This window comes from Antechinus flavipes, chromosome 6 (assembly GCF_016432865.1).
Source record: "Antechinus flavipes isolate AdamAnt ecotype Samford, QLD, Australia chromosome 6, AdamAnt_v2, whole genome shotgun sequence".
In the NCBI taxonomy this organism is placed as follows: domain Eukaryota; kingdom Metazoa; phylum Chordata; class Mammalia; order Dasyuromorphia; family Dasyuridae; genus Antechinus; species Antechinus flavipes.
This window is the reverse complement of record NC_067403.1, coordinates 83,589,664-83,610,811: the sequence shown is the minus strand read 5'-3', so window position 1 is coordinate 83,610,811 and position 21,148 is coordinate 83,589,664. Positions and strand designations below refer to the sequence as shown.

The following is a 21,148-nucleotide window of genomic DNA, read 5'->3' as shown; positions in this document are numbered from 1 at the left end:
GTGTCTCTTAATCACCTATGTACAGTCAATGGCAAAGGGAAAAATATGCTCCTTCCTGGTATGAAAAACCACACAAAAATAATATCCTGTGCCTTCAAAACAGTGCATCTATTAAAGGATAGAGCTTGACTTGCACTCATGGCAACACCAGATTTTGTTTAAGTTCAGTTGATTGGATATTTATATTGGAAGAGAGCTGGCTTTCTGGAGAGGCTTCTTTGATAAATCAATATTGATATCAAATAATGTTTCCCTACCAATCACCCAATAGGAATGCTTTAAGATTGTACATTGTGATCTGTATCTGTAATACGCCAAACATATCTTAGGCCTGGAGCTGTGTCCCTTAGGAAAAAAAAAAAAAAAAAAAAAAAAAAAAACCCTAGGAAGAGGATAACTAGGTGGCAAAGTGGATAGAGCACCAGCCCTGAAGTGATACATGCTTAGATATTTACTAGCTGTGTGATTGGACAAATCACTTAATCCTGCTTAAGGAAAAAAAAGGAATGGTCTGGAAAAAAAGCTATTTCAAATATACTTGAGGGTCATTGGAATTCCAATCTCTTCTCTTATTGGAGGACAAGGAGAAAAGAAAGGTTGAAGATGTGCAGGGGAGGGGATGTGAGGGAACTGATACATGAAGCATTTCTTGAAAGTGTCATAAAATGAGACAGACCCTTCATCACAGTTCAGCAAAATCCCAATGCTGAGGATAGGACCATGAACATCATGAGTGAAGTTGGGAGGAGTAGTCATTATAGTATATTGATTTCCATTCCTAATACATGAAAGAAGGAATATATCCTTAGCAGAGGGGACAGGATCTCTCCTCAATGATGCCTTACATACACCAACTGTCCATTGCCTACTGTCTCCCACATCAACTTCCCAGTAGTGGATTCCAGATTGAAAGACTTGAGTCCCCAAAATGATGTTCTCTTTAAATCGGTCAGGTGTGAAAGTTACAGCCTGTTGGTAGCCTCTATGTACAACACTTTTCCGATTATCTGACACAATGAGATATGGACAGGCACTTTCAGGATCCAGGGTCACATTCTCTGAAGAAAAAGAACAAGAAGTTGAGAAGTTTAGCTTCTCAAAACCTGAATGGACAAATAGATATAGCACAGTCCCTACTACTCAATGTTTGTTGTACTCATGCACAAATTTTGTAGGAATTTTTTTCCTTGTTCCAAAACAATAATTTGGGGGCTTCTTTGGTTGATCTGTAGCTAGTCTGGGGACTAAGAAAATGTTATGGCTTCCCGGGAATGCTTTCCCACTAAACTTCCATTAACTAATTCACTAAAGAATACTCTGAAATGTGAGTTTAATACCATGAGTGCAGATTCTCACCTTTGAAGCTTGTCAGCATATCACACATCATAGTGTAAGAAAAGAACATCCTGGGAGTGGTGACAGTTTCTGGACAGGAATCTAAGAGTGATTCACACCTGCAGAGAGGACAGACTCATTTACCCTCAGTGATAGGGAAAAGACACCCAGTCTCACTATCCTTCCTCCCATCAGACAGACCTTCCATTCCATAACTGTTCATAAGTTTCCATTCACAAAGCTCTGCTGCCCTAGTTCCAATAGAGGACTCCAAATTAATCTTACCTGGTCTGTATATTTTCTGCCACCTAGGGAGAAAAAGGAGAGAAGGTGAATGCTGGACTTTGCCATGCCTTATACACTGGCTCTTTAGTGATTGCCTACTCAGTCATATGTACTGTACATGAGTGACCCTCAATTCCCATGTACTTCATTGACCTAGGCTCATGTGGCTTGAGATTTTCAACAAGAGAATTGTCTAAAAAGGAACAGCCAAGGACCTTAGGTCATCAAGTCTAATTTCTAACACATTGTTCCTATGTTTTCTAAAAAACTTAGGTGTTAGATCCCTGTCTTCTGATCCAGAGCACATGCATTCTATTTTAATCATTTTTTCCCTTTGTGGACACAAAAGTATTATGAGGAATATGTACTACTCCTATGAAAAATTTAATGAGCTCTATTAACCAGTCTACTAATGATTGTATACTTCTCTACAAAACTTTTTGAATTAGGAAATTTTGTTTAAGGTTGTTTTTTTTTTATTTGCCAGCCATCATATTTTTAGAATTTCTAACTTAGCTTGAGCAAAATCCTCAAAAAATTACATTTTCCTCATCTACTGTCCCCTTAGAAATCTGACGATTAAGCATATTAGAATTCTATTTAAACTAGGAAGCAACCAGCTTCCTAGATCCTGCTATTAATTCCATCTGTTATTTGCTCATTTTTTGACAGGATTTGGAAATCTTAAAGAGCTGGGTAAGTCGAGTGTTACTGAATTATATGATAATTTAATTATCTAAAAATTATTTGATAAACATCTAATAATAATCCAATTAATACTTTGCCATTCCTACCTGCAGAAGCTGGATATCAGGTTTCTGATAATTTTGTTCTATGAGCACAATTGCTTCTCTCAAGCTTTGAAGGTACTTGGAAAGTCTGGTCCCATTTTCTCTTATATACTTCAGATGATCATATTCCTTCCTGGTCACCAAGTGAAGATGATTATTCTCTTCTTCAATCAGCAATTCATGGCATCTTTTATATTCAGCCCTCAGACTTTCCCTCTGAACTTGGCCCTTTTCCTACAAGGAATAGCTTAGTATGATTAGGTCAAAGTTCTCTCAATCAATGTCCAGAAGAAAACATAGTCCTTGAATCCACTACATTAATGTCTTTTTGCATAAATAAGTATTTATTTATATAAACTGATATTTCTATTATTCTTTAAATTGAGAGATTTGTTGATATAGTGGATAAAAAAGATGACTTTAGAGTCAGGAAGAGTTACCTCTGACATATAATATCCTAGTGAGCCTGTCTAAATTCCTTAACTTTTGGGTGGTCCAGAGGCATCAAATATCAAATAGAAATGGATTCTTCCTGGTTGCACATCCTCAGAAAACCTCAAATTAACACTATCTGTGTTGTATTATAGTTTTCTTCTTTTTTCATTTTTTTAAAAAATAGTTCCCAATTACATTTTAATTTTGTTCAAATTAAATCAAGAATTTTGTGCTTGCTGCCCACTTGGCCTTGAATTGAACAGCACTGTTAGCAGCCATCTTTCTTTCTTTGTTTTTTTTTTTCTTGCTTGCTTTCTTTCTTTCTTTTTATATCTCTCACTTTCTTTCTCTCTTTCTCCCTTCCTTCCTTTCTCCCTCCCTCCCTCCCTCTCTTCCTTCTCTCCTTCCTTCCTTCCTGCTCCCAAGCAAATCTCTAAAACCAAAGTTCAGAGAAGTTGCAGATCTGTGTTATTAGATGATTTCTTCCTTCACAAATTCTCAATGAAATAGCAAGATCCAGGGCTTCTCCTGGATAATATTTCCTATAGTGGAAAACTTGTAGGAAGTAAGACTGTCATGAAGATCTACTCCCAGAAAAAGTATACAAACTTTCCTTTGGGATTGTGCTAAAGTCTCTGGTGCTGCATATTGTCCTACATTAACTGTGTCCAGTCAAAGGGAACTCAAGTCACTTACCTTCCAATTATACTCTTTCTCTCTCTCTTTATTCAGCAATTCCTCAACTGTCTCGATTTCTTTCCAGCAAAGATGTGAAGCCTTTTGGAGCTTGTCCTAAGGAAATACCACCATTAATTTACACGTTATGCTATTTCCTAAGCTTGATCATCAAAGTCCCAATATATTAGATCATGGAGGTCAATGATAGTGATGTAGTACAGCCCTTTGGAAGGATGTAGCAGGCCACCTCATCATAGGAATGATGTAGTTAGAAATGATATATTTCTTCCCTTCGTCTCTCCTGCCCCAGTTTGCTCTATGTGACCAGGATGCTGAATACATAAATATTGTTGGCTTTCTCATAACAGCCTGTTGGTCAGTGATAATAGAGTTTCTGAAATTAATGAGAAACAACCAGGTGCTTAAAGTTGACACAAGGCCAGAACAAAATTGGGTAGCCAACACTTAATCAGGTGACATTCAGGTTCAAAAACACACTTCCAGAAGATTACCTACCCATTACGGGTCCTGCACCTGCCACAAAATCAGAAGCAGACCACTCCTCAACTCCACCTCTAGGCCATAAAATTAGCTTATCACTGAGTGGAAACACCTGATCCCTCTCACTTTTCCCTATACATTTACTTTCTTGTTCTTGGTTCTTTGCTAACTTCTTTTGGAATTTAACCTGCTTTAATTGGTGTTACAATTATAATAAACTTTGCCCCTAGACTTGAAAATGGGTTCCAGCCAGCAAATTCTTTTGTAAAACCTTGTGACATCAGTCTGGAACTTCGAAATTTTGGGGATTCCCTTTGAGCCACAACAATAGTCACAGTATCTTTTGCTGTGTGTGGCCTTGGAGCTAAAAGGCACAACTCATGCAGATACTTCAAGATATTCATAGCCTCCAACCCAGATATATTTAACACAAGTGATTGGTTCATAAGAACCACCAGTGGGAGCAAGAGAATGCAATTCCTTCTCTGAATTGCTTCTCCATAGACATACTTACCCTAGAATCCTCTGCAGCCTTTTCTATAGATTGTACTGTATGCCTCCTATGCTCTGGAGTTTGAAAGCAAAATGCACAAAGGAGAGTTTGGTCCTCCTCACAGAATAGATTTTGCTCTGCCTGGTGTCTGCTACATAACGTACTTTCCTCTTTAATTGTCATCAAGTGGGGTTTGATGTGCCTGGCCATGTTGGCCAACTTTTCTAGATTATGATTGTACTCGAAGTCTCTCAACTGGAAGATTCTTTGGCACTCGGGACAAGGGCAAGGTTGGTCAACTGCTCCCCAGGTCTTGAGGAGGCAGAAGCGGCAAAAGGTATGGCCACAGCTCAAGGTCACTGGGTAGTTGAAGTAGTCCTTGCAAATCGAGCAGGTCAGCTCTTCTCTGAGGTTTTCAGCTAACTGGGCCATGGCCATGTTTCTGAACAGGAACAAAGACTTGCAGTCTCCCAAAGTGATGAGAATGGGTTCTCAGCTTGTGCTTATTTATCTCCTCTAGCCACTTTCAGCTTCTCTCCTTTGTTGAAAGAAAAATATCGTTTTACTCAGAATGACGGGAAAAAGGCAAAGACAAATTAATGAATGAACTAAGCCAATAGGCCTAAAACCCAAACCTTCAAGCACCTGGATTTGGAAAACTTCAGCTCTTTCCCCTGAACCCCCAATAGTTAGAATCAGCTATTTCAGTGAACTTGGAAGTCACCTTCCCTCTTTTCCCTTCACATAGGTTAAATTATCTTTTCTTCTTCTACTCCTCCCCTCCAACCACAAAGTCTAATCCATTCCCAGGTTCTGTTGGAGATAATAATGAGTGATTAAAAAGGAGACATACTCTGAAATTCCAAAACTCAAATTCTTCAAGCAATTCCAAAATTCTTTCTAAATATGAAGGGTGAAACAGCCATGTTTAACAAGCATTTAATGCCTATTTCTGAAAACTTTTCTGTTAGAGCTTGGCCAGTTTTATGATATTAATTTTAAACTTCAAGTTATCCTAGTTCCTAAATGGTATTCTCATCCCTGAAGAGCAAGAATCACAATGATGAGGCTCTCAGGTATCCAAGCATGCAAAGACCAGAGAGCCTGCTAGTCAACACCCTCATTTTTCATTTAAGATTTGGAGGCACAGCAAATCTTAAATCTCACAAAAACTCAATTTTAAGCTAAGCAGTTAGTCATCAGAGTAATGAAATATAAGATTAAATAACATTTTATAACCTAATCTGAGGCTGGAAGCAAATGTATCTTTGCTATAATCTGAATAAAAGTGCCTCTGTAAAACTGAAACCCTTCAGGTACAGTTTCTCCTCTATTACCTTCCCCTCTTTCATTTTTTTTTTCACCTGGAACAAGCAATCCCCATGTATTTTTAGTAGAAAGGGTTACTATCTGAAAATAAGAAAAAAATGATTTCATAGTGGGAAATTTACCTTTATTGGCACAGGTCTAGATTTCCTTTGGGATCTTCAACTTCAGAGCTCAACGTCCAAGAATGGAATTCTGACCTTAGATTATTGACATGGCCCTTTTATACCCCTTAGAACCTCTAGGTTCTTCCTCTCTGGGTCACACCTTGAAGTGTGAACTCAATACTCCAGTGAACTGATTCTGCTTTAGATTGAGGTGTTAACTCCACCCTTTACTTCCAGGCCCGAGTTCACACCTGAACTGGAGTCTCCAAGCCAGAGCTTCACAAGATACTGAATTCAAGAATTTCTTAAATTTGTATTAGTGCAAGGTATTATTCTAAGTAATATTGTGGATGTAAGGATGAGAGCCTTAATGATCCTAATAGAATGATTTATAGAAAAATATTACAGAGAAAAAAGAACTTTGAATGACTTCAGAATGCTAATCAAAGCACTGATAAATCACTACTCCAAAATAATGAAAACAAAATCTGTTAACAGAAGGTGAAATGTGGAAAAAATACATTTTTCATATCTAATGTGGGGATAATAAAATATGTATTGAAAGATTTATTTTGTATTTCTATAAAATATTTTTTTGCTCAGTGGAGAAGATGATAGAAACAGATAAAATTCTTCTTAATTTAAAAAAAAATGGCAAAATATTTTAAAATATTTTTAAGGAGGATTTTTAATTTTTTAAATATAAGAATGATTTTTGAAGGAGGAGGTATCCACACTGATGATGTTGGTTTTTATATTAGAATATAAACAATAGCATTGAGGAGGAAAGATACCACAGATTAAAGGGAAAGGAAAAAAAATCATTAAGTCCTAGAATCTCATGGTTGGAAAAGAACTAAAAGATCATGGAGGTCAATGACTAAACAATAAGCCATTTCATCTTCAGACATTATAAAATTATAAAATATCATGGCTGCAAAATACCTGAGAGCAAACTTAAGAGCTGCTGTTTGTCATTTCCTTCTCTGACATATTTTACATATGACAAACTGAGACAAACTGGGTTAAGTGACTCATACAGCTAGTAAGTGTCTGAGGCAAGATTTGAACTCAGGTAGATTGGCTTCCTGCCTCCAGGCCAAGCACTCTATTTATTATACCATCTAGCTACCTTGGAGACAATGTAATAACACACATATCTGAATAAGAAAGCCCTTTTCCAGAAAACCAAGATGCCATTTACCTTCTGCTGAAGACATGTCTAGTAAGGCAGAATTCACTATCCCCTTCTTATGCCCATGCACTCACTGCTCTCCTATTTCTCTTTGGGATAACAGCTATTTTGTTTATCATATCTTTGAACTTATATAGATTTGATGGTGGATATAATCAAAAGAGGCAATAAAGAAATCATCACAATTTTGAAAGTTTTGGAGAAGAAAGGTAGAAGAGGAAGGCATAATTAAGAAAACAATTAGTTCATACTGTTGTTTTGTTTGGTATGAGTAGGGACTTTATGAAAATCCTCAGACAATTTAAGAATCCCTTCCATATATTAAGAGATTATTGATGAAATGGTGGACCTTGATTTTTCAGTTGTTTATTTAAATATTACTTTACAGATGAAGAAGCTGAAGCACACAGAGTTAAGTGACTTGTTCAGTCCCACAGCTAGTTGTGTCTAAGGCCAGATTTGAATTCAGGAAGACTCCAGGTCTGGAGCTTATCCACCATACTACCTAGTTGCCATAGCATTATTTGTGTAGACCAGACAAAAGCGGCTCATTATACAGATGGTAAATTAGTCAGGTGACATATGATAAGCAGGAGAAAGAAAGTTAAAAACAGTGACCGAAGGATTATCTGATAGAAATGGAGAGCTGCCTTGCAAATAGTGCCAAGAGCCTGTGAAAATTGGAAGTAGTGTCAATCCCTCAACCAGTTATAGAAAAAATGTCTTAGCCATAAAACACTCAATGGACAAAAAGGAAGCACAGAAATAAGTTGAAATGTTTAGTTTCTACAGTAACCATGTTCTACAGTTAGGTATAATGCCAGAATATGTGAAGTCAGAAGGAAATTTAGAAATTCCAAATGGGAACCAAAACAATAATCTATTTTAGGATAAGTGAAGAAGGCAGAGCAGCCTACCATGACCCTTCCACAATTTTTTAGAGCTTCCTTTTAGCTAGAGCTAAAAAGGAAATGTTATGACTTGGTCTATATGCACCAAGATGAAAAGAAATAATGGGAACCATTATGTGCTAGGAGGATTTTGGACTAAAGAGACACATGGACTGGTCTATAAACTACATGATACCAATCTCCAGGGTAGCATGGGTCATAACCTTACCTCTCCTCCAAAAACATATTGGAATTGTCACCACTCAGTTCATGTTGAAATAGCAATAGTTTATCACCGACAGAGCCAGTACTGGGGACTTCATCCACATGAACAGTTTTCATGAGGATATATCAACCCATATTGTTAGCATGCTCAGGAAAGTGCCAGAAATGGATGTAGGCAAATCTCTTGCAGCATGTTCTCCAAACTGGCAAGAGTTAAAGGACAAATGCAATGCGCCACTGATAATGGGACTGCTCTCCTCACCCCACAAAGTGTGCAGTAGTGAGAGGCCACCCTTGATTCATCTACTGGCATCTGAAAAGGGGGATGAAAAGTCAGCCTAATATGCTGAACTAAGGGCAGAGTGGATAGTTGTCACCAAGACTTCTAGGGAGCAGCTCAGTGATATAGTGGTACATAATGACACAGATATTAGCTAAAAAATTAGCCACATGATCAAATGGCAGTTTGACAAATTTGATATTTGGAGCAAGAAGCTGTGGGAAGGCATAGCTAATGTAAATATTAAGACTGAAATTGTATATGCCTCAGAACATCTAAAGCATAATCAAAAGAAGCAAAAATGGAATAAGAGGAAAAGGAGAGAAAAAAGAGAAGAGAAAAATGGAGGAGAAAAAGGAGAAGGACTTTATTTCCTTAGGATTATAGTGAGAGAAACCTATTTGTAATTTAAAAAAATGGAAACATTATTAGAAATTCACTAAGCCAATTAAATAACAACCATATGAGAAATTATCCCATGCCTTTAGATAAGTTTAAAATTTCAGTCCAGTCTTCAATTGATTCAGGTGGAAAAGTACAGGACGTTACCAATGGATCCAAAATGTAATAGCATAGACACATAAAGAATCAATTCATTCCAGTAGAGATTGTTAGAATAGGAAATCAGAATACAAGGTATTCTTCCTTATTCTTTTTTTTTTCCTTCCTCCTCCTTCTTCTATTCCTCTTCCTCCTCCTTCTCAGTCTAGTCATCTTCCTCTTTGTCCTCCTCCTCCTCCTTCTCATTCTTTTCTTCCTGGTTCTCTTGTCTTTCTTTTCTCTTTGTCCTTGTGGAGAGTCATAACCTATATGAGGGTACTCTATCCAAACGAACATAAATTTTGATCACTTATACTTTACAAGGCATCTTGAGTTTAAGGGGTGAGATTTCTTCCCTACTTATTTATTCTATATTCCCCTCCCCCCCAAAAAAGGGATAATTAATTCTTCTGTCTCGTGTAGTTTTCATTTATGATTTCTTGAAAAATAAGCTCTGAAGCCCTTGTGATTCAAATGGAGCTACCTGACTATGCCTTTAAACCCAAATCACTCTGATTCTCACTGATTGGCCAAAAATAGTTCCTAGCCCAAACCTCACTGGCTCATTGTTTTGGTTTTGAAAGGTCAGAGCAAATATAAAATAGCAATTGTTTGTGTTTTCACCAGACACTCTCAGGGTCTTCTCCCAGAGTGGTTTAGTTTTATTATTTTTTTCTTGTGGGGGGAAGCAAAGTAGGTCATTTTCCCCCTCAATTTTTATATCTAGTCTTTAACTACTGAATGGATATTGTCTCAGACAAACTGAGACTTGAAAAAGACCTTAGCTTAAAAAGGCCAATGACTCCCACTACATCGGGGCCTTAGCTAGTTGTCCTGACCTATGTCTTGCCACTGAACTCCACTGACTGGAGAAAATGAAGTTCTGCCTCACTTAAATCCAATTCATGTGCAAGTTAAGACATCACAGGTGGGAGGAGAAAAAAGGACAAAAATATTTATATCAGCTTTTTGTGTGTGTGGTGGCAAGAAATTGAAAAATGAGGGGATGCCTATTAATGGGGGAATGAGTGAACAAGTTGTAGTGGATTGTAATGTTTGTAATCGAAAACTCTTATGCTATAAGCTTGCTGATTTCAAAAAAAGCTAGAAAGACTTAAATGAACTGATACAAGGTGAAGAGAGCTAAACCAGGAGAATACTGTACTCAGTAACAGCAATATTGTATGATGATCAGTTGTGAATAAGTTAGCTATTTCAGTAATAATTAGTATTTTCAGTAAAATTCTAAAGGACTTCTACAGGAAAGTGGTAAACCTCACCCAAGTGTATTCACTAAAACACCAACCAGATCAAAGCAAAAATCTATGACTTTATGATATGGAAAGAAATATTAGACAAAATCAAGGTAGCAAATCATGTGACGATGAAGACTACATGTTTTCCCAATACTTAGGAATTCTCCAGAAACCCCAAGTTAAGAATTATGTGCAAGTGACAAAGTAATTGGCCAAGATACCAAGAGCTCATACTATTTCCAAATTATTTTTGTAAACCATTGTTTGTTGCTGGATTCAGAGAACTTATACCCAATTTGGAAAGAAGACTCATAATAATTTTATGTATTCTATAGCAATTTAAAACAGAATCTCTCTACTTTTAATGGTTCATAGGTAGGACAATATATATATAGACAATAATGCTTAAATGAATTTACTTTTTCAATGCCACAAGTTCCCAGAGATCTTATGTATTCTATAGTAATTTAAAGTGAAATTTGTCCATCTCAAATGCTCATGAGTAGGATGAGCTAATATAATAAAAGCAATAATACCTAAATCAATTTACTTATTCATGACATAAATCACACTATTAAGCAGCTCTCTTCTGCCCTCTGCTGGAGTATAGAATTGTATTTCTGAATTAGTTTAGCTTAAAATTCAGCCTATTGTAGGACTATTAACAGACTTAAAATGATAGAGATCACACATTCATTTATTTCTAAAACTGAATCCATGAAATGAGCCACAGGACTATGGAAAATTCAGAAATAACATAAAGAAAACAATTTGTCTGCCAAGATTTTGTTCCTTGTGATCAGAGACCATTTTGGGGAGAAGCAGGAGCTTTGTATTCTGAGTTTGGCATAATACCTACCTCAAAAAAATCAGTTGGGTTTCTCTTTTGCTATTCCAACATGTCTTTGAAACTAAATTCTTTTGGAGTTTAAAGTGTTCCACAATTGGATGGAGGTTAGTGATTAAGAGTAGTACCTCTCTATTCTTGTTATAAGTACCTGTGTATTTAATATAATAGATGTAAACAAAAAGTAAGGGAAAAACAAAAATGTATTTATTTATTTATTTTTATTTACAGATTCATTTATTTATTTACAGATAAGAGTTCACTTTCTACTAAAAACCAAGAAATGGTTCTCTAGAGAAATCAAAATATTGAAGATCATTTGCAGAAAGATCACTGAATTTCTCTATTGCTCCCTTGTAACCCTAAATTAATCTACACCAGATTGAAAAAAAGAGACTGGAAAAGCAAAATCAGATTTTTCTTTTTAGTGGAAATTAAGTGTGATAAAAGATACCTTCGAGCATTCTACTTTGTGTTTGTGCATTAGCACAAAGTTAATATTGTGGTTGTATGAATTGGCATAAGCGTAATAGATCTTAAAGAATGGAAGGGGTTTTAGAGACCAATTCCTTCCTTTTTTAAATAGATAAGATATAGTATTAATTTATATCATTGTATTATTTATTATTATCATTGTATTTATTTATAAAATGCTATATTTTAATGATGTTATATTTTTAACATTTTAACAAGACCTACCACAGGAGCAGTAGCTTAAAAATATTTTTGCTGTTCTTTTAAGATTTTTTTTTCTTTAGATGGATCTAAGAAAGCCAATAATATCATATGAGGGTCAAATCAGGGACTCAAAACACAGGAGATGATGATTTGGTTTCAGGATTATTTTCATGTACTGACTGCTCTTATTTATAAGTTTTGGGCAAATTAAAAAGTATGTTTCCTATTAAAATAGATTGTCATTATGTAATACATTTATAACAATGAATTAAGCTTTTGGGGGAAAAACTTTATACATATTACTTCATTTGATCTTCATTCACATTAATCCTATGAAATAAGTGTTATGGGCTTTGTTATGCCCAGAATAACTGAGGCTCTGCAGAGTCAAGCAGCGTATCCCTTCTAAAGAAGCATGAGAGACAGGATTAGAATTCAGTTTGTTCCTCTATTTGTGTGAAGTTTTTTAAAAGTTTGCCATTCTGAGATTAATGTGTTTATTATAGTTTTTGTTTCACAGTTTTATTCATTTTTAATTCATGTCTGACTTTTCATGACCTCATCTGGGTCTTTCTTGATTAAAAATATTGGAGTATTTTGTCAGTTCCTTCTGCAGCTCATTTTACAGATAAGGAAACTGAGGCAAACAGGATTAAGTAACTTGCTGAGAGTCACAAAGCTAGAAATTGAGGCCACATTTGAACTCGGGTCTTTTTGATTTCAACTACAATACTGTATCTACTGAGTTGGGTTTAGTTCACATTCCAAATCTGAATTTCTGACTAAAATTAGAAACTGAGGGTATTCCTCTCCCAGACTGACTCTTTAGGGAAGGGAAACCAGGTCATTTTTTTTCATTCCAACATTACCTTTAATTACTGAATGGGTGTTGCCTCAGATAAACTGAGATCTGGGAAAGTCTTTAGCTTAAAAAAAAAAGTCAATGTCTCCCATAGCACTCAGGGTGACAGTGACAAGACATTAGTCAGGACGACTAATGTCTTATCACTGTACTCCAATAACCAGAGGAGAAGATGATATTGATAGCTTTTGCACAGCTCTGCCTCACTTAAATCCAATTCACTTGCAAGTCAGGACATCACTTTCTTGACACCAGTGGTCCTTTTTGAGGAGAACAACGAACAACAAAAAGTCATCAGAATGTGAAGGGAACTAGAATTTATTATTTTCATCTCTTGCTACTGATTATTTTCAAGGTGTACTATAGTTTGTATTTATTAATATACCTGTTGGAATCCTTACAAAGTGATAAGTTAGTTGCCTAATTTAGCATGGTATTTAGCAAATTCTCTAGCTCACTAATGTATTTAAGTGTTCAATGGAGTTCACATTTTTGGGAGATCCACAAGTCAGTATTCAGTATGAGATTCACAAGTAAGAAACCCATAATCCCACTCTCTCAGAGGAGGAGTCAACCTTTGGGAGATCATATATAAGAAGCTCTTGGAGCTTCAGTCAGTTAGTTAGTTTGGAAGATTGACAGAGAGAGGAGTATTCTGGGAGGAAGCCCACAAGCCCACTCTCGGAGAAGTCAGATTCATTCCAACTTTCACCTTGGTGCTGGCTGGAGACCTTTGGAAGAAGAGAAGATGAAGCTGGCAGAGGCAAAAGATTAGCAGCAAGAGTTCTTGGAACCAAGCAGAGAGATAGGTCTCTAAGAAAACTAACCAGGCTATTTTGGAGGAAGCAATAAAAGATCTGAACTTTTAACACCTGGCTGCATTTGGAGTGATTAATACTTTTAACTGAAACTAAGGCTGCCTCCAGAAAACCTCCCCCAAAAACCTGCTCTTCCCCAGAGAACCATTCATTATATTTTAAAGAAAAGAACACCACATATACTCATTTGCCAGTTAATGAGACCAAAAATGAACAATTTTTAAGAATGTTTTTTTGAAAAAGAAATTAATGTTCAATGGTGGGGGAAAATCTTTTTTGTATTTTAAGGAAAATTTCATTCTTTTTAAAAAATTTTTTATTTTTATTTTTGCTGAGGCAACTGGGGTTAAGTGACTTGCCCAGGGTCTCACAGCTAGGAAGTGTTAAGTGTCTGAGACAAGATTTGAACTCAGGTCCTGCTGACTTCAGGGCTGGTGCTCCATCCTCTGTGCCACCTGAAAATTTCATTCTTTATGTACATTTGGGTAAATGTGTTTGAAACTAGTCACAAATAATGTTCAACTTTAATTTTTATTGAAATACAAATTGTCTTGAGACCAGTGGAAAAAATAATTTATTGCCGGTTCTTTTACACATAAACATGAAACATTTATACATATATTTCAGTGTTGATACAATATACGAAATATAAAGACAAGCTTTTTTTTTACACAAAAATTAATTGCACTGTATTGTTCTATCTTATTTTATAAAGATATATTCAGAAAATATAAGGGAGAGAATTAAGAATACAGGCATTTTCTTCCAAGAGGAACACACCCTCTGTAGGGCTCAAACTAATTATTCTAGATCTCGAATCCTGAATATCATCACATTCGTCTACAGAAAGCAAAAGAAACATTTCTGAGAAATGTCAAAATCAGGCAAAGACTCCAATACCAAGAGTCCCAACAGGAAGTTTCAAACTTTGTTCTTGGATATTTTAAGAGCATCTAGACATTCAGTCCAATCCAAAATAAAAGCTCAATGAAAAATGATATCGCCTTAAACTACAGCTGTATGTAATTAGCTATATTCAATCTGATAGATACAATGGAATCTGAGAAATACAATGTAAAGGAAACATGGAATTACAGTTGCCACAAAACTGAATCAGTGGTATATTTGTTCATCACAGAAAATATTTTGTTTCTTATCCCCTCCCTCCTAGTCCAACAAAAGAAAGTTGTATCATACTTTGATACCGTTGTCATTTTCTTCACATAGTAGATTAAATCTTACTTTGTAGAATTACTGTTTTTTTTTAAGACAAAGATGAGAAAGGTCAGTAACACAAATAAAACAACTCCAACTTGGTCCCTAAATCTTGCTGCCCAAAGTGCGCCAGTGCTGTGGTTTTCTTCTACTAGTTAAAATCCAGACTGTGATAGAATGGATTCTATAATGATGAATGCCAGCATGACAAAGAGTGACATGTAGTAGGTCTTGCTGAAAAATATGTGCGCAGAGCACCAAACAAAAGTGGTCAACTTTGGTACACAGACATATTGCCAATGCAATTCAGCAGTTCATGAGTTTAGGACATAAAAGGTTCATTCACATCATCCACAGAGCAGGAACTAAGAATATACTCACACCAAAAGCAACAGCAATCTCTGAAGCAAAGCTGAAATATGAGTTTAGAGAAGCTAGAGGCAAATAGAAGAAAAATATACATGGAGATACACACACACACACACATATCATACACATACATTTTATATATACACAAACACACACATACATATATGTATCTATTGACAAGGGATGTGGTCATTGAAAGAGATGAAGCAAAATATATAGCCACATAGAATCACTGCTACTGGGCTGGGCTGGTGTCAAGGGACAGAGGACCCCCATCTGTTGTCTTTCTCCTTGTTCCTTGCTTTAACTCTCATCTTGTTTTGTTTCCTTGAAGTAAAATTAAGGAGAGAAAGCTTTAGTTTATAGAACTACAAAAATTTGTTCATACTCAATTTAAAAAAGACAAAAACCTCGTCTATTCATGTCAACAGTAAAGATTGAAAGACATTTTATACACACACACACACACACACACACACACACACACACACATATAATATATAAATTTCATAGATCTAAGTATAACAGTAAGAATGACATGCTTAGTTAAGGATCCATAATCTGAAGGATGCAGGCAAAAGGATCACAAAAACATAGAATTTTATATTTAAAACTGGAAAGAACTTTAAAGGTTACTTAATCCAACCTTTTAATTTTAATAAATGGGGAAATTGAGTCCCAGAGAGATTGCTGATTTGCTCAAGGACACATAATAAGTGACAGAATAAAAACAAAACAACAACAACAACCAAAAAAAAAAAAAAAAAAAAAACTGAATCTAGGTCCTGATCCCTGAACTCTAAATCTGGTGGTCTATTAACTATGTCAAGGCTTCTTAAAATTTTTTCACTGATAATCCCTTTTAACCTAAGAAATTTTCATTTGGGGGATATATAAAATAGGTATATAAAAATTTACTGATAACAAATCATAATTTTGCAACCCCCACATTCAGTTATGTGGCCCCACATGGAGTTAAGACCTACAGTATAACAAGTTTTGCACTACAGCATTCTCATAACTTTTTTTTTCTTTTTTTCTTTGCTAGGCAATTGGGGTTAAGTGACTTGCTCAAAGTCATGCCTCCCATAACTCTTAATCAAAGCAATCAATCTGCTTTTCAGTAAACTACTGTGACTAATACATTTGACTATCACTTAGTATTTTTATGGAAAAACATGATCAGAGCCCATGATTTTATAGGCTTCTTATCCTTATAAATGAAGTTGCTTAAGCAATATAATTGTTTTTCAGTCTTAGTAGATAACTTGTGACCAAAGACAGCAAAGATACTGAAAAGGTTTGCTATTTCCTTCTCCAGTGTATTTTTTGTTTTTGTATTGTTTGGGAGATAACCAAAATTAAATGGTTTACTTAGGATCATAGTCAGTGAGTCTCCCGTTGATTAAGGCAAACAGAGGTTAAGTGACTTGCCCAGTAAGATTTGAACTCAGGTCTTGCTAAATCCAGGCCAGTGCTCTATCTAGCTGTCTCCTAAGAAACATAATAGCTGAGTTTTAAGTTTCAAAAAAAAAAGTTTTATGCTTTCACATAATCCTCCCTAAAGCCCTATGATATGGACACTACAATTATTAGTGTCTTCATTTTAAATATGAAAAACTGAAGTTTAAATATACTCAGCCATAGTAATATAGCTAGTTGGTATCCAAAGTGAGATTCAGATCCAAATCTTCCTGACTACAAATCCAGCCCTATTCATTAGGTCTATTTTTTTCTTTTTTCCTGAGGCAATTGGGGTTAAGTGACTTGCCCAGGGTCACACAGCTAGGTAGTGTTAAGTGTCTGAGACCAGATTTGAACTCGGGTCCTCCTGACTTCAGGGCTGGTATTCTATCCATTGTGCCACCTAGCTGCCCCAGGTCTATTTCTTTTTAGAAGAAAACCAACAAGTGTGTTTACCCCACAGCTATATTAATAAAGCAGCAAAAAAGGATGTAGATAAATATTTTTAAACTTGGCATCAGTTTCTTCCTAGACTTTAAATACTAAAAGCATTTTTTGGGGAGAGAATGCAAAAACACCAAAGAAATGTAATCAAAGAGTTTAACTCACAGTCTGAAGCTAATATAGTGCATCCACATGCCTTTGAAAACTTTCTTGAGCTAGCAGGAGGATTGGTATGTAGATGCCTTAGTTGGTATTAGTATACCAATAGTGACATAAGCAGCTTGGGGATATACTGGAGCCAGATCAGATTGCCTCAAAAGAATCTATATTGTTAAATTTTCAATGTGAAGATTTGCAGTGGGAAGTTGGCAAATGTTATAAATCAGGGCTTAGTTTTATTTATTTATAAATATATTATATTTAGTACATATATGTGTGTGTATATATACAATATTTTTTAGGGAGTTGGTTATTAAACATTTGCTAGCAGGCGGCTGACAAAAATCAGACTTAATCTGGAAAGCCAGGGCTCAAAGGATCAACACTGGGATGAGACAACTAGTATGTTCTAGGACTCTGGGGATGGCGTTCTAGGGTCAGAAATTCTGATAAGCTTATAAAAGATTTCCAAAGAAACTGGACCAAAATGGAAATCATTTCTCTCTCCAGAAGGAACTCAAAGTGAACTAAAATTCACTTCTCACTTCCCAGGCTTGGACCCTTACCCTAGAAACCAGTTAGGTACAGCAAGAGCTCTCATATTGAATGGGGAACAGATTAGTTTTCATGAACCTATCATGAAGGAAAGGGTGAGGAAAGGTTCCTTACCATGGTCCAGAAGCCAAAAGAAAGAAGCAAAATCGAAATGGGGCAAGTACTAAAAGTATAGATGCTCTCAACTTTGATTTTCATTGCAAGGCAAAAGCAACTAGTCATATAATGTAGCCTTTAGGAAGTACCATTTGATTAAATTAGTCCTGCACATTAACTTCCCACTTGTTTTACTTAATAATGATTAATATCTTTGAAAATATTTTCCTCAAATATGGGAAAAATGATTTCTGATTAAAGTAAATATGCCATTAAAAAAACATTATCCTTTGTTAGTCATACCTCATCCTCTGTACTTTTTCTGGACAGAAACCAAACTTGCATTGGTTCTTTTTTACCCTTCATGGACACTGGTCCTCGGTGCTCCAAATGAAACTGTGGGTCTGAATTATCTGGTGTCATAAGACATCTGGAATAGAAAGAGAATAAAATGCACATACAGTTTTTCCTGAAAATATGGCATCCATCTAACAGCCACAGCACATGTTAAAAGTCATTGCAAAAGATCACCCAGGCCATAGGGCTCTGATTGTCCTGGATATTGCCACGGTTATGAGGCTACCTTTGAATGGAAATAAATATCAGCAACCAAAATTAGTGGGGAAGCATGCATTTCTTAAATGAACTTGAGGCAGGTTCAGAGAGAGATGGTTTTTATTTAATTCTGGAAATCTTACCTGTAGGTGTATTCAGACACATTGATCTTCCCCTTTTCTCCTGTGGTTTCTGTTCGGCTTGTAAGGTTAACAGTGTTTCCAAAGAGGCAATAACGAGGCATTCTTTGACCTATGACTCCAGTCACTACCTCTCCAGTATGGATTCCTATTGTTATCTGCAGAAATACAGGCCGGTCTCTTAATCACTTTACTAACTTAACAACACAAATGCCCTGGGATTCGATGTGGGATTCAACAATATTTTCATTATGTAGTTCCTGGCTAGAGCAAATCCTTTCCCTGAAAATTCTCTGAGAATAGATTTGGAATTCCTTGAATCATAAGGAGTCTTTTTTCTAAAAACAATTATTTAAATACAAGATGATCCAAAGCAAGGAAAACTGGAGAAGTAATTTTTCTATAATGGAACTAATCCCCATTTGGAATTAAAAGAAGTAGATTTGAATATCAATTCTATTCCTTATTTCACAAGGACCATCAATAATCACCAACTCTCTCTTTTCTGTCTCACTTCTCATTTGTAAAATCTGAAAATGATGATGATCATTCCAAGATCTCTTCCTGCTCTTAATTCTATGCTTATATGACAATACCACAAGAAGAAGGATTTTATTGTTGTTTTTAACTGAAAAAACAAAACCAAATGTTCTTTTAGTTAAGCAAAGAACACACACATAAGTAAGTTTCTAGGAGAATCTAAATCACTCTATACTTCTTTCTATTGTGAAGTTACAGTAAAATTAGTCATACAATCTAAAATATTCAAAAGTACTGAACCAGGCATTCAAAGAAAGTATAGAAAATATCCATCATACAATCAGGGGGGAGAATTGGTTCTAGATCTTTATTCCTCTTATATTATGTAGTATTTTTACTTATGCATTTTAAGATAAATGCATGAAATATGAATCGAAACTCAAAATTCAGCTGCATTCTTGTCTATAGGCACTGCCAGTTCTATTCAATATTTACTGACCTGCACAGATTCTCCATCCACCTGAACCTGGCCAGCTATTTCCATCATATCAAGGGCCAGATGGCAAATGGAGCGGGCATGGTGGATACAAGGTTCTGGTAAACCACTCACAGTCATATACTTATCACCGACAGTCTCCACCTATTGTAAAACATAAAGCAAAATTTATATCATATAAAGTGACTATTGCTATTATTTCTATTTCCTATAAACAACACACCTAGTTCTCCAGTAGCTTCAAAATTTTCTTGTTCCTTAATTTGTTGAAAATTTTGAGACAGTTGGATACTAATAGAATGAATCTTTGATATGATAATGTGAAATTCACATGTATTGGAAGCATTATTTATTGTGTTGATATAGATGAATCTGGTGGCAATGATAATCTTCTTCAAGAAATACCATTCTGGCGTCTTCACTGGAAATGGCTGAACTAGCTTTAGTATAAAACATTTTTTTTTACCTTGAGAAGCAATGAATTTGAAGAATTCAGAGGAGCTTGCAAAGGCTTGAATAAACTGATGCAAAACAAAAAAAGCAGAAGCATGTAATGTTCTTGTTGGTTTTCTGGAGGTCCAGGAGCAGCCTTCCTTTCAGTAGAGTAATCACCAGGAGAAAAGTCAGGTGTTAAAGTCCAAATCCTTTATTATCTCCTTTACAATCTAGTTTCCTTGCCTGGGGCCCAGCTAGCTTTTTGAGAGCCTTTCAGAGTCTTGGTTTCAGTGAGGGAAGTACAGGAGGCCAGGTCAGTCACCATGAGACTGATGAAAAGGGAATGAATCTGAGGCCAAGGACTTGAGCTCCCACCTCCAGGGCATTTGTCTTTTCTGGCTCTGGCTCTAAGCCGCTTGGTCCCCCAGGAGAGCCACCAAGAGCCTGACCAAAGATGGAATGAATCTCCTCCAGTCCTTGCTGGCTGTTATATACTCCATTATCATAGGTGTGAATCTTGTGGAACTATATTAAGTACTAAGTACATGTACCAAACTAGAGAACCATTAGTCACTATGCTGAACTAGATAACCATTGTCTCATCAATTCCACTGACTTGAACACCTCGTAAGAATCCTTGTTTTAAGTAAAAGAGTTCTGGCCCATAACAGAAATAGGAGAACAATGTCCAAATAACTGCAATAACATAAGTTTTAAAAAAATCAAAACATACAAGGAAGTGGAAACTGAGTGGATGCCTATCAGTTGGGGAATGACTGAATAAGTTATAATATAATGAATGTAATAAAATATTATTATTCTATAACAAACGATCAGCAGGGTGATTTCAGAAAGGCCTGGAGAGACTTGTATGAATTGATACTAAGTGAGTGAGTGGAACCAAGTACATAGCAACAAGAAGATTATGCAATGGTCAATTCTGATGGATGTGGCTCTTTTCAACAATGAGGTGATTCAGACAAATTCCAAAATACTTATGATGGAGGGAACCATTTGTATCCAGAAAGAAGACTATGGGGACTGAATGTGGATTACAACAGTATTTTCACCTTTTTTTGTTGTTGTTGTTTAGTGGCTTTTCTTTCTTTCTTACTTTTTTCCTTTTCAATCTGATTTTTGTTATGCAGCATAAATGTGGAAATATGTTTAGTAGAACTGCACAATATTGGATTATTTG

At 35.9% G+C, this 21,148-nt stretch overlaps 1 protein-coding gene across 1 annotated transcript in view; it reads right to left on the bottom strand.

Moving 5' to 3' along the window:
* Nucleotides 1-14,088: 14,088 nt before the first annotated feature.
* Nucleotides 14,089-21,148, bottom strand: part of GUCY1B1 (guanylate cyclase 1 soluble subunit beta 1) — a 67,789-nt gene continuing 60,729 nt past the window's right edge. The window contains exons 11-14 of the mRNA XM_051966992.1: nucleotides 19,519-19,659; nucleotides 18,543-18,697; nucleotides 18,148-18,274; nucleotides 14,089-15,453 (exon numbers count right to left, since the gene is read on the bottom strand). Coding sequence (XP_051822952.1) covers nucleotides 15,430-15,453; nucleotides 18,148-18,274; nucleotides 18,543-18,697; nucleotides 19,519-19,659 — 447 coding nt within the window. The 3' untranslated portion in view covers nucleotides 14,089-15,429. The remainder of the gene's footprint in view (nucleotides 15,454-18,147; nucleotides 18,275-18,542; nucleotides 18,698-19,518; nucleotides 19,660-21,148) is intronic.